Raw genomic sequence first — 15,060 nt, 5'->3', positions numbered from 1 at the left:
AGTGACAAGCTGTTAGTACTCCTAAAGGTACAATTTTTCTTTTTCTGACAGTGAATTAACAATTTCATACTAAATACTAAATGTTTCCTTATTCACATCAATATAAATAACTATAAAAATTTGTAATAGTATATCAATAGTAAATAGCCATAGGTAAATGTAACAAATTAAATACATGAAATACATGTGCAAATTCATGAGGAGATGAGTCCTGTGGAGCAGCTTGGGCAGCATCTTTAACATTTCATGTGTTTTTCAGATCTGTGGGCATGCTTTGACACGTTACATGAGGCACAGAGCACAGATGAGTTTGCATAGTCAGCCCTTCTGGATCAATACATCGGTCTTCAGACACCGCGTCATGCTTTCCCATCTCATGTATTCTCACCAACGGAAAAATCTTTGAATACGGTGAAAATGTTTGCAGTTCTTCTAGTAGCATAGAGGTTGCACACTTTATCTTTAACTGAAGCTGAATTAGGAGGAAAACGACTGACAGATCATTACTGACGAGTCCTGCCCAGTTACTAAAAAAAACTAGCTTCATTAACCCAGGAGACTCTACGTTTAACTAATTCCACTGCATTACCTGTATCGGCCAGGAAAATGTCCTAGATGCTTGTGTACTATCCCAAATCGAAAGAGTCCACCTGAAGTCACAGCAGAACACACTTCACAGAATGTCCCACAATGCAATTCAGGCCAACTTGATCTATTTCCAGTGTGACAAATGAACCAGTAGACGTGATGCATTCCATTTCAGAACATATGTAACCAAAGTGATGCTTGTGATGTTTAGCAAACAGCAGCGATGAGTGTGCTATGGCCAAGTCACTCTATATGAGACGAAAAAAAAAAAAAAAAAAGGAGACATTTAGATGAACTGTACTGGTAATTTTTGCCATGCAGCTCAAGTAGTATGTACAATATGTACTACTGTTACGATGCTCTTATGGTGTTTTGTGTCCGTTCTGAAGTTTGAGTCCTCATGCATCATAAGTGAATGGAAAAGAGCGGCCTGCACATTATTCAAAACTCCTGTTTGACAGGAGAACAAAAGTCATTTGGGTTTGAGTGATTTTTGAGTGAACTGTCCCTTTAAGACGTGGGTGATTCCTCTGATCAAAGATGTTGCAGCATCGCTGTAGTTTATTTGGATGTTGCTACTTGTACACAAAAAGATCATCTGTTCTTCCCATTTACTTTACTGATGAAAGTTTTCAGCCGTGTTCTAGATGCAGTTTGGATGTCGAATGGAACTGATTTTTCTGGCAAACCCGAGAGACATTTTGTCCCCTCATAACACTGTGAGTGTCCTCCCACGCAGCCCGTATCTGCAAAGCAAAGGTGACGTCCTCTGTGGTAGATCAATGTGCACAGTCAGCACATAATGGAGCCCCGGGGTCTCACAGCGGTGGATCGCACACGGTGGACCTGCAGACGTGACATCTGAGAGGGCTTTCACTGAGCGCAGCCGCCAGAGGTCCCCTTTCAGAGAGACAGCGGGGAGTCGTGTGCGTGGCCAGGAAGTGACATATCATCTGCTCTCTCTGAAACCGAACCCACCCGCTCTCATTGTTGTGATGCTCCTCAGCTCATTCAAGTGTGCGTCTTTATGCATTTGCATTCATTTCTTCTCTAGATGCTTTTCTATATAAAACAACTATTTTGAATTCTATGGCCGCCCTTGCAGTCCCTGTATGTTTTAAGATGAAGTCATCTAAACAATCTATTAAATACAGTTGCCTTTTTTAGTAGAGCAAAATTACTGATAGTCTGATTTAAAAACCTAAACTTCCCAATGGTAAACATTTAATGAAACTAAACAATAGAATTAATTATTTAGTTATCGCCACACGTTTATCGTTAGACCTTCACATTACGCTTAACAATATATAATACATCATTGTTTTTAATCTCAATATCTCAATTTTTGCAGCACTCAGACCAGGTTAGTGGTACAGCCTTCAGACTCAAATTGTGATTATGTCACTACTTTCAATTCGTTTTTCAGCTAAACTGCTAACTTGTCAGCTATATGACCAAAATTGTATGACCTGCATATGTGCATCATTTAATCCTGTCAGTGATACACATCACCAAATAGCACTTTAGGCATGTCACTCACATAATGCCCAACTTGGAGACATTGACCTCATCAATTTCTGTGAATGAACATCAATCATCATAAATAACTGCTGTTTTGTTATTTAGTATTACACTACTGTTTAAAAGCTTTTAAAACTTTTATTGAGCTAGGATGCATTTCATTAATCAAAAGGGACAGTGAAGACATTTATAATGTTACAAAAGGTTTCTATTTTTATATAGCTTTATATTTGAAAAATTATATTATTATATATAAATTACAGTTCCCACAAAACTATTGTGCAGCACAACTGATTTCAACATTGATAATAATCAGAAATGTTTCTTGAGCAGCAAATCATCATATTATTATGATTTCTGAAGATCATGTTTAAATTTAAAATATAGTAATGATGCTGAAAATACAGCTGCACATCACAGAAATAAATTACACTTTAACAGAGATTCACACAGAAAACAGCTGTTTTAAACTGAAGTAATATTTGATAAAATAAAGCCACGGTGAGCAGAATTTGAGCAGACTTCTTTAAAAATCATTAAAACACTTATTAACAGTAGTGTGCATGTAAGTGCTGTTCATAGTTCATTCATGTTAACTATCACATTAGCTAATGCTAACATATAAATTCTTATAGTTTTAGTTTTTCAGTTATTAAATATAATCTTTTTTTGCCATGCCAGTATTTGTTGTTTCTCAAATTCATCGATTTACATTTTAAAATTCACAAGATTCACACGGCAAAATTACTGTCATTTCTGTTTTACATTAATGCCATGTTTTTGTGTTTAATAATTAACGTATATCTTCATATCTCATCACAATTCCAAAAAAATTGCAGTAAAGTCAAACCTCAATAGCAAGTGTACCTACAATGCATCTGTCCAAAAAAAAAAAAAAAAATTAGTTGTTGGTCATATGCCAGCAGTGTAGTAGCTTTTGAATGAGATGATATTAAGTGATGGGGTCCGACTCACTGTGCACAGAGCTTTTCAGTGGGCTTCAGGTCAGGTCAGAGTCCACTTTATGCTCAGGGGTACTGAAATACTGGAATAGAGAAGGAGCTGCAATAAAGTTGGAGCCATTGAATTCTCTAGAGTGTCAATTCATGTGTAGCATTAGGGTTCGCTGCGATTGGAATTACTGTTACAAACCAGATTCCAAAAAAGTTGGGACACTGTACAAATGCAATGATGTGGAAGTTTCAAATTTCAATATTTTATTCAGAATACGACATAGATGACTGAGAAAATGTATCATTTTAAGGGAAAAAAATAAGTTGATTTTAAATTTCATGGCATCAACACATCTCAAAAAAGTTGGGACAAGGCCATGTTTACCACTGTGTGGCATCCCATCTTCTTTTTATAACCGTCTGAGTCTGCAAACGTCTGGGGACTGAGGAGACAAGTTGCTCAAGTTTAGGAATAGTAATGCTGTCCCAATGATATTATGCACTGTAGATGATGATAACTAAACTCTTTGCAATTTTTCTCTGAGAAACTCCTTTCTGATATTGCTCCACTATTTTTCGCCGCAGAATTGGGGGAATCTCATGAAATCCAAAATGAGCCAATATTTGGCATGACATTTCAAAATGTCTCACTTTCAACATTTGATATGTTATCTATATTCTATTGTGAATAAAATATACGTTTATGAGATTTGTAAATTATTCCATTCCTTTTTTACTCACAATTTGTACAGTGTCCCAACTTTTTTGGAATCGGGTTTGTATTTCAGAAAGGATGAATACGAATGTGATTCTTATGGAATTAGATCGAAAACACACACGTACACCAGTACTAATCTGAAGCATGAAATGAATAAATGTGAGTTTCCTATGTGAACATAAGCTGTGGTGTGAAATCCTCGGTGAGGCTCTCAGAGCGGAGGATCAGTGCTGCTGGAGTCTGCACTCCTTCACATGTTTGGGGCAGCTCTTTCAGAGACGGGATGCATTAAGGTCTTGGCGGCAGCAAAGGACTGTGGTTTGCAGTCATGTGAGAGACATGGCGTGTAATATCCAGCACTCTCCATAAAGGCCTGACAACCCTGGAGCGATCCGTGCCACCACTCTTCAAAAGACCCTCTCTCTTTACCCTTTACACCAAAATGACTTCCAGTGGCACAGCCATTTGTCTCAAAAATAGCCCCGTCTTTAGGGAGATCTTCACATTCATGAGATCACAACACAATTAAAACGCACACAGAGAAAACTGGTTTTGCAATTTGATGTTGAATTGTGTTCATGGAAATACCCAAAGTGTGTCTGAGAGACTGTGGTAGTGTGCTCTTTGTATTGCTAAAGCAATCGCTCATCTAAAATGACAATGCCATCATCATTTACTTGCCCTCATGTTGTTCCAAAACTGTGTGCCTTTCTTTATTCTGTGGAACATAAAATAAGGAACTGAAGATGCGCTGTTCTAATTTAATGCAATAACACAACCCAGGCTCATCGGAAAAGTGTCTGTGTCAACATTTCGTTGCTAAAATTTGGCAATGTTTTATTATGTTGTTTATTATACATATTGTGGCAGTTTGGAACTTAAATGTCTAGAGAGTGACACTAAAAGGTTAAAACTATATCACATTTGAAAATAATGTAGCACCTACACATAAAGTGTAGCTGAAGTAACCAGTTGCGCTATGAAAAAAATAATAAAAACAATATAATAAAGAAAAGTGTAGCTGAATGAAGGTCACTAATTCACCATCACATATTGCGAGCAAGTTTAGCGTGTCAGAAAAGCCATACATATGCAGCTGGCTATGTGATGCAAGCGTCAAAATGTATTAGTTTAAAAAACATGCACTTTTGTAAAAGTGTTTTGAGCGCAACATAAATATGTGTTATGATAATAAGCCTTTATTATTTGATAACATGTCCCTGTAATCATGATTTGTGTGAAAAGGAACAAAGGTTATTGGTGTTTTACTGCCACTAGTGTTCAGTTCAGATGGAAACTGCAGTGAGTTGTATGATTAAGTAAGTTTTTGGAGTTTTGCAGAAATATACAGTAGAGTATATTTAGAGGCAAGTTTTTCCAGTGAGCCTGTGCTGCAATTACAGCGGAGTGCTATAGCTTTTAAGCTTTAAAATAGACACAAATCATCATAAAAGTAGCATGATTGTGCCTCTTATGGCTCATGCGGTATGTTCCATGTCTGTATAATCCAAGCTGTCTCATGTCAACATTCACTGTAACTGCATGACAAGCAGTGGTCAGAACAGTTCTCAAAAGGTTAATGATTTTTGGGTGAACAGTTCCCTTCATGTTTAGGCAGGAAGTGAAAGGAGCAGACTATTCTAGTTTCTGGATTTTGACAGTGCAGTGTTGAAGGATTAGCAGCTCTTTCTGATACCACACTCCCCTCTCCACTCATCATTACCACCATCATTAATGTCTTTCCTCATTTCTCATGGTGCAGGCGCGTCCTCAGTGCCTCGCTCCTTCTGCAGATCAGCAGGGAATGATGATGCTCCGGCTCTTTTGAGTAGTTTATACTGCAGTTACAGTAGGAGGCGGAGCTTTGAAAAGAACCTTTATAATTGCTACTCAACACTAGACCTCAAACTCAGTGCATCACCAAACCCAGCTGCCCTACACAACACAGTTACACATCCATATTATGTTTGTCTTAAATGGAGAACAATGTCATTAGTAGTAGGTAAATATACTGCACGCTTGACATCAGCAAAAGCAAAGCTGGCTTAAGTCCACTGGTGAACGATATTGGGAAACTAGTTTCAAATTAAAACTTCAAGCTACAAGCAACTCATCTACAGCCAAGTTACGGTTTTGAAAAAAAAAAAAAAAAAAAAAAACCTACACTAACACTGAAGCTATAAATGATGATTTATTCTTTTTTATCTTATTCAGTTTCATTCATTCATCCATCCGTTCATTTATAAAATCAATGAAATATTTACTGGAATGAATGAATGAATAAATAGTACTGTTAACACCATTATTATTATTATTACTATTAAAATGCCTGAACAAAATGCTTGACTATAAATTGCAGAAATTTTAGGCAAGCGCACTTGATATTGCCTCACTTTGCTTGGCTGTTAAACTGTGTGAACAATAAAATGTGAGAAAACTAGCATTTTGTAATGTTAAAGCACTACTCACTGGAAAATGTAGCTTGTTACTTTGAGCTACAGTCACATTCACATTACTGAAAAATGCAGGTAAAATCGTGGTGTTGCCCAACACTCAAAAGTGCACAGGCATCATAAAGTCAGTGTACAGACAGATTTAACATACAGAGGAGTGTTTAAACTAAAAACGACATCTTCCTGTTCATTTACAACAATTAAATGCGTCTCATTAAATAATTACAGGTCTACATTAATAATGAACATGTCTGAACTTCCTCAGATTGCTCTAGCATGTCAACTATTATATTACTCATTTGAGGATGCCTTAGGAAAGAGCAGATACAGAAAAAAAGAGATACTGGTCAAAGAGAAAAGTGCTCCGATAGACCTTAGTCGGGTTAGCACCATATTGCATTTTTGACAGGAATGAAAACAAGGCTTTGAAGGACAGAAGTACAGTGTGTTCAGTGGATTGCACTGTTCAGCTGACAAAACATCCTTCCAAAAAATTTCAGTACACAAAATGTCCATGAAAATGTTTTGAAAGTTTTGATAATCAGATGTGATCAAGTCTATCTCTCACAGCCATTTTAATTTTTTTTTTCATCTGTGCACAATTCAATGCTGTCGATCCTGGCTGAGCTCTGTAATTGTAAGGATGCTACTGTAAAGGGCTGATTCTGCCTTATAGTTGTTTATAGTTGTATATTCTGTTTCAAAGGATCTGTGCACTAATCGGTTAAAATCCGTTCAAAATAATTTCTGTGCATAAAACATTCAGAGATTTGAAAACAAAGAAAAATCCCAAATACCAGCATAATCATAAGCACTTTGTCCAATGCTACAAATACAGTGCTAATAAAGATTAATAAAGATTTACATCGATGTGAATAAATCCTGCTCTGTTCATATTACATGTTAGTTAAAGGTGACATTTTATCTTCAACGAAACACCCTCATATTTGCTGTCTATCATTATTAACAACTAAACTGCTTTTTCAAAAGAACTTATATAGAGTAGACTATGAAAGCCACCAAAATGAAATGTATAGAATGAATGAACTGTAATGAATAAACATAGTCTTTTCAATCTTTTCTCAATCTTTTCAACATTTCAGAAATCAGAACCAGACTGTTGTTTGATTAACAGCTAATCAAGGCAGCTTTTGAATGTTTTGAAAGCAGTTTTATGAGTGAGCTCAGTTATATATTTATCCGTGCGACTAGACTGCTGTACAGGTTTATGCTCAGTCATAGATTGTCGCATTAGAAGCTGTGGGATTCTCAAGCACAGTGTGAAAGAATCTTCCTGTACTGTATATTATTCCAAATAAAGGAAATAAAACAGTCCTGATAAGACAACTTACTGTTCATAGGCACATCTCTAGTGGCACTCCTCACGCTGCTTTGAAATTTCTTGTTTAGAGGACTTCCTAAAGGTCTGAAGTTTCAACTTGTAACTTGTTTTGTGCTGTGTTTACATTTTGAACACTTCATTTGTCTCTGTCAGTCTTTTTCTTTACTTTCATAAATCAAAATGTAATTACATTCGGAGTGCAGGTGTTCTTTGGGATGGTTGTGTCACCTCATTTAAAGTGATAGCATCTTATGGTGATAGTGATATCTTCCTGAAAGCATTCATGTCCTGTTGGATAGTCTGTTCAAATCATGCACAGTGTTGTTTTACAGTGATGATGTGAGAGGATCTGCCACAGCATCCAGAAAGAAGCAGCTGCAAATGTATTATTACCTGCAGTAACCTTCTGGCGGACTTCATTATGCTTCCCTGAGAGCCATTACGTTAATCATCATTGGCACAGCTGGTGGAGCTGGTGTTGGCAACAGCAGTGGATATTGATTAGTCCTGAAGGCCCATGGAAAGCAGGCCCATCCCATACGGGGCCACTCGTTCGCACCATGATTTCAGCAAGATATGTTTGGCAAAATCACGGTCCACTGATTCTGACAGATTTGTCAGCATGGCAAGGCTTTAGCAATGAAGGTTTGGACAGAAATGACACATTCAAAGAGGTGCTGTGTCCTGACTGATGCGATGAGCCATTCACTCTCAAGCACATCTGGAGTCTGGAAATACAGGCAGAGTGTTCTGACAAACAGTGGCATGTTAATTTGTTTCTGACAAAGAAATGCTCAGAGAAAAATGCAAATGTTTCTCTTTAGAAATGGTATTGATTGTCTGTCCCAGCTGAGAGTCAATAATTGTATGTCTCCTGATGAATTATGGCTGGGTCAGGTTGGTTTAGGCTGTGTTAGCTTTCCACACCGACTATATGTAGCAGGTATACAGCTGGTTTGAGCAGTGCTGGGAAACTATTTTATAAACTATATAAACTACATGATATACTTTGAAACTTTCTAAACTGTACATGAAGATACTCAGCATTTTTCTGAAAAAGCAGTACAAGTTACTAACCAAAAGAAGCAAATTACATGGAAGCGATTAAAGAGCTATTAAATACATTTATCTTCATACACGATGATACTTTTTAATTGTGTGGTTAGAGCAATCACGGTGACATTACACTTATCTTCATTTTGTTTAATGAAAAGAAGACAGAGGGGATAAAATCATTTATTTAGAAGAGCGCATATGATCATATAGCCTCAGCGCGCTCTGCGGTAAAGCTGTCGGCACAACACGATTCAAAATGCAGTGATGCAGTGTTTTGTCATGCTACACCGTTTTTAAGGTGGAACAGTAGCTTGTTACTGGAAAAGTAACACTATTTTGAAAACCACTAAACTGCTGATACACTGCTAAAAAATGTAGCAAGTAACATCACCTTCTGATCATTACTCCCCAGCAACACTTATAAATGCTGCAGTTTGCAGTGTACTTAAAAACTATTTATGACTTTGTGTGATTTCACATACCAAAAGTGATCAATGTGAGAACTGCCTTACAGGATGTATTGGCACTAGTTAGCTGGTATTCAAATGGTGCTCTATGCAGCACAAATGCATTCGCATGGATGAATTATATAATCCTTTACCATCTCTAGATCCCCCCCAGCTAATCTTGCTGCAGTGTGGGATGCATCGCTCGCATTTCTTCATAGCGTCAAGCCCTTTGATGCACTCCGCAGTCTCATTCAGTTCACACGAGCGGTGTGAACACTCACATGTGCCTTCAGTGTTTACATGGCTCTGTATTCAGTCAGAGAGCAATCAATGCACAGCATGCCGCAGCTATGCATGTGACAGTGCTGCCATATGATGAGGAGAAACACAGGAATAGATGGACACCCCCCACCTCTGTGTGCAAGCGAAACGCAGATGCGTTGACGACACAATGCAGCGTGCTGTGCTTTCCTAGTGCCTCTCTCACTTTTGTGCTGCTCACACCTATGAGAAACAATCATGCTTATCTCTCCTTCTCACTCTCTCTCTCTCTCTCTCGCCCTCCCTCCCCTTCTGTCCTCCGCTCTCTCTCTCTCTCTCCATCTGTGTCTCTCTCTGTCTCTGAAGGAGTAATGGAGCGGATCACCATGTAGACAGCAGCCGACGGGAAGCAGGTAGAATGGGATACCACGTATGGAGAGCCGCCGGTCTGCAGCCGTGGTGAGCGCAGACGTCCTCAGGACCTCAGCCGGGATCAACTGCAGACAGCGGACAGGATCTGTTTTTTTTTTCTTCATCCTCCCTCTCTTACCTTCTATTCTCTCCTGCATTGCTCTTGTTTGTTTTTAGACACCTGTTTTCCAGCCACACCAGGGACTCCTTCTCTGCCCGTGTGGCATTTTCTCCATTTCTCTCATCTGCTTTCAAGAAAAGCTACCAAGCAATACTCAGCCACCATGGGGGACATGACAAATAGCGATTTTTACACCAAGAACCAAAGAAATGACAGCAACCATGATGGGGGATTTGGATGCTCGCTCATGGACCTGCGTTCCCTCATGGAGCTCAGAGGAACGGAGGCAGTGGTCAAAATTCAGGAGGACTATGGAGGTGTCGAGGGACTGTGCCAGAGGCTGAAAACCTCGCCGACAGAGGGTGAGTGTGTGCTGTCTCATACCGTCACACGCGCTAAACACAATCTACCGGCATAAGCTCACACTCATACAGTGACATTCTTTCAAATGATAATCGTTTCCATTCCTGTATGTTGTTCTTCCCCCTTAAACCTGCTGCTGATGCTGGCTGGCTGTCTTGCGGAGTTATTAACTAGTATGTGTCTCCCAGGCAACAGAGAAGGGGTCAAACTAAATTTGCTACTTTGTACAATGATAGCATTGCTGGGTAGAAGAAGCCATGCATATATACAATTTTACTTACAAATCATCTCTCTGCAATGACTGCAGGATCCATTCTAGAGCATTTTCTTGCATTGAAAATCAGTCGCATGACCTTTAGAGCAGAAAGGAGCTTGTGAGCATCCATTGGAAAAATGGTGTGATTGGCATCTTCATTGTGTCATGATTTGTTATGGTGTGACAGTGGTGTGACTGTGCTATCCAACGCATGCACCATTTGATCTGCTCCTGTTAGATGCGTCGTCATTTAAAACAGCTGTGTGTGATATAGGTGTAGGAGTAGATAGCTTGTTATTAATGTAATGTGTTTCCAATATGCAGCCATATTGTGAATTCAAATGCCAATTCAATTTTAGATAAAAACAAAATGACAATCCATATAAACGGGCTTGCAGTAGATGTGCTACCTGCGACAGCACTAGATTGATAGATCTGTCAGCCTGGACGACAGCATAATCTTGCCTTCTCTGCAAACTATGTGTTTGGTCTGAGTGTTAGGAACATGCTTAGGAGCAGGCTGTTGCTCTGCTCTGCTGGAGTGACTTGTGCTGACACCCCAAGTGTGACATGATAATGAAGACAAATGGTCACATCTAGTCTTGTTAATAAGCTGAGAAGTTATGCTTTCTCTCTCAGGACACAGTCACCACTACCACATACACCATCTTCTTAGATTCTTTCTTACATTTTTCACTAGTTCAGCCCATTTTAAGTCAACGTACTGTATGAGGCACTATCTTAAGAAAGATGTTTTATAAAAGCCACAGACAATGCTTAGCAGCATGAACTACTGTCCACAAATCTAAAATGGCATATCTACATCTTTACAGTGAACCAGAGGAAGCTTAAAGGCAAGAATTTGTTAAAAACTTTAATAGGGTCTACTTGTATCCCAGTTTTATGACTTCCAAGCTGACATGCCCCTCCACCAAATGGAAAATACAAACTACCCATGCATTACCTAAAGAAAATGATTCAAACTGATAAGTGAACAAGAATGGCATGCCGTGTTAGAGAAAGCAGGACATGCCAGTTAACCAGGTCCCCACTAATTGATCTACCAGCCCTAACAATGTTGACATTGGCCCCCTCGGCTGGTAATTCTTATGATCAACCCTCTGGACCAGCTTGAACCAAATTAAGTCCAGCTTTGACCAGCTGGGAACCCTGTTACAGCAGCTAGTTGTAGCTGGATATTCCCGCAGGGCGGGAGGCATCCAAACACTGAAGACAATCCAGACACTAATGTGTAACTTTATCCCTCTTCGATTTCTTCAAGCTCTTCAGTCAATACTTGTGCCTTTAATCTATGTTTACCTTATACTACAATCAATGATGAAGCAGGGCTGATGGTCAGTTCATCTCGACTGAATACAGAAATTGCTCTGTAAGGACAACACAAGTCTCCCTGGATCCTCCTGGATGCTACAGTACATTATGTGGGTAGTATTGAGCCGTTAGAACGCCCACTTTTCTCAAAGTTGTGGGTGTTGGCCGCTCTCACACAGAGAGTTCCTGGCAGATGGGAGCTGAGCGAGAGATGGAGGAGCCTGGCGACCTCCCAAAAAAGAGAAAGCATCTCCTTTAAGTCAGCATGCTTCAGATAATGCTGCGGCTAGTGCCTGTAGTCAGGACAAATGCCACACACCATCTGAAAGCCTGCAGCTTAACGTACAGGTAATGAGAATTAATAAGAGCCAGGGAAATCTATGAAGGACGGGAGAAGAGATCCTATTTTTACACAGTACATTGAGCAGGACCAAATGACTACGTCCATGTGTTCAGACGGTAGGAAAGGCACTTCTGTTGTCGCTGTATCCACAGTAAACAATTTGCCTTAGAGTTGGGCTAGGGTATGACACTGCCAAGCAGCTATTGTATGCTAATGGTCTCAGTGTGCTGTGCCCTAGCACCAGCTGCAATCCGGCCAGAAGTGTCTGTTCGCTCACCGTGACTGTCCTCCCCCATGCCTTCCTCTGTTCTCATTTCTATTTCAGTCTGATGGCCCATCTCACTTCGATGCAGTGCACATCCTTACCCGAATTAGCATTAAAGTAACCAACACTTAGACTGTCTCGCTAGTCTAAGCTCACGTTTCGTATGTCTTGATGTGTCTCCTGACTAATTCATAATGAAATGAGAGGTAAAATATCTCCAGAGCCTGGCCCAGTGCAACTGAGGTGTATTAAAGGCACAGATGTGAGACTTTTTTTTCCATGGTGCATAATAGCGCTTTCACATTTAATGCAAATGCTTCTGCTGCCGAGGAGAAAATGCTAAATGGAGCTAATAGCCAATTTTTACAGCAATTAAAATGGAAAGAAACAGAAGGGCTGTGAATATCAGAAGTGAGGCACTCCATGTAATCTGATGCCACATTTTAACCGTAAGAGGCACTGAAGGTCAAAGCAAGCTGGCAAAACATCCCAGAGCCAAGCTGCAAACACAACATGACCGCAGCTCACAAAATGAGCATCAGTGGGCCAGCTTCACTTATCAGAGCCACCGCTTCACCTGACCGATCCCTGGCGATGCTTTGACATTGCGCTAAAAGACCCAGTTCTGGAGCAATGACAACAGCTGTTGGCTACTTAAACACTGTCCCACCTTAGCTAGGCTGTGCCCTCCTCCCATGCCCTTGATCGGCATGCTAATCTAGTCCACCGGTCCGCATTCTCATTCCCTTCTGACAAACTTACTTAGTCTAAGGTCCCAGCAGGTATTGCTCAGAAGGAGTACATTCTCCTCTATTAAGGACAGTAGTGCTGCCCTGATTCCAGCAGCCATTCTTAAAAGGAGAGAGCATTTCCCTCAGAGGACGGATTATAAATAAGAGACCAGGCTACATTTCTCCTCTTCCAAGAGACAGATTCTCCTGAATGGATGACCTTGGAGGGTAGTTTGAGTATGTAACACATGTAACATGATCAGGGGTTTAAGAGTATTCTAAAGAGGGGTGGGGACAAATTGTAAACCTTATTACACCTGGCTCATGAATATTTAGTATTAACGTCAATCGGTAGTTGTAAGTCATATGCTGAAATGCAGCACACACTAAGCGTGCTAGCATTACTGATTAGTTCAGACATTCATTTGTTTGATCGACTCCTAATGCAACTGGTTGGAGTTGTCTTAAAGCTGAGTGAATTTGCCGATTTTCATATGTAAACTAATATTTTGGTGTAGGTACTAGTTGTACCTACACCAAAATATATCCCCAGTTAATTGTCAGTCCAATCTTTAGTTTTCACAAAATGAAAATACATATCTTATTGTGAAAATACATATTGTACCCCTGCATTTTTGTTTCCCTGCTTACTGACAGTTGGATTCAGTGCATTCTGGGTGTTGAAGTTTTCCTATATTTTTCCTGCTCTGTTTTCTCCAGTGATGTAACACTAAAACAATCTTGAAAAATAAAATACAATAACTGCATTGACAGCCAAGTTTTATCCATCTTGCCAGCAGTGAATTACCCCTTTAAAGCTGCTGCTTTATGTGGTCAACAACGTTTTTCTGTTTGCACTGAAGCCACACAAAACAAAGCTCTTAAATTATAATGATTTTTGCCAAGAAAAAGTATCTAAATGAAAAAAAGAATTTCTAAAAAGCTGGGACATGGTCGAGGGATCTCTGAATGATACACACAAACCTCCTGGGCTCAGTCAATGTGTTCAGGGTCATGCAAATGGACGGTTCTTTGTCAGACATTGAAGGGGTCGGGCTACTCTCAGTGACACTGGCAATGGGCAAGTCATTTCCACTTGTGAAACGTGACGGCTGACTATCCAGATCAGTCAGTGAATTATACATTGGGCCTCCCCATCCGTCATGCCTGATGTCTGCCTAACACCATTAACCAGAGCCAGGTCACAAGCTGATGTGTTGCTTTTTCATTTTTTCACTGTCTTGCTTGCCCTCTTGACCTCTACATCTATTTTTGCACCTGTGTGTGAGTACTGTGGCATTGTTGCTATGTCATCCATTCCCTGTCACAACATTGAGCTTTGGTATTGGCACATTTCAGCTAAATGAGAGATGTAGATGAGCACATTCTTATTTTGTCCAGGATAAAGTATCTTATGATATTTCAAACAAAACAACATTTCTTGACAAGCAAAAGACAGTTTGTCATAACTAAGGGTAAGAATATATTCTCTGAAAACACTTCCTAGTATTTCACACAGTTTTGCTTGTCAATTAAAGTTCAGTTTTAGGACTTTTGGATATTTCAACAGAAAACAAGACAAAAACTTATGATACAGATGAGAAAAGTGATTTTTCCCCTTTGCAGTAACACAAACATCATCTTAGTGTGTAATATGCACATCACTAAATGTGAGTCACCTTGGTGTGATTGTGCTCGTCTTGTTACATCTTTTGCTCAGTATAATAGTCTTTAGATATTTTCATGACCTTATAAAACTGTATTTTACCTTCCATGACTTTTTCCAAGCCTTGAAAAAATTAACTGATTTTTCTATCCTGTTCATCACAATATAATAGGCTCTGCTTCTCAGTAGTGTCTCACACAAACCTACAATCATTACCTTAAAGAGATATTT

The 15,060-nt window shown here is 39.5% G+C and overlaps 1 protein-coding gene across 14 annotated transcripts in view; it reads left to right on the top strand.

The window, feature by feature from the left end:
* LOC109068241 (plasma membrane calcium-transporting ATPase 2-like) overlaps positions 1–15,060 on the top strand; it is a 98,828-nt gene that overhangs the window by 9,082 nt on the left and 74,686 nt on the right. For all 14 annotated transcript variants that reach the window (XR_006161059.1, XR_006161058.1, XR_006161057.1 and 11 more), the window contains one exon: positions 9,708–10,235. Coding sequence is in view for 11 of the 14 variants with exons in the window: in XM_042765811.1 (XP_042621745.1) it covers positions 10,037–10,235 (199 nt within the window). In the remaining 3 variants the exon portion in view is untranslated. The remainder of the gene's footprint in view (positions 1–9,707; positions 10,236–15,060) is intronic.

Source organism: Cyprinus carpio, chromosome A11 (genome assembly GCF_018340385.1).
Source record: "Cyprinus carpio isolate SPL01 chromosome A11, ASM1834038v1, whole genome shotgun sequence".
Classification (NCBI taxonomy): domain Eukaryota; kingdom Metazoa; phylum Chordata; class Actinopteri; order Cypriniformes; family Cyprinidae; genus Cyprinus; species Cyprinus carpio.
This window is presented reverse-complemented; position numbering and strand designations above follow the sequence as displayed.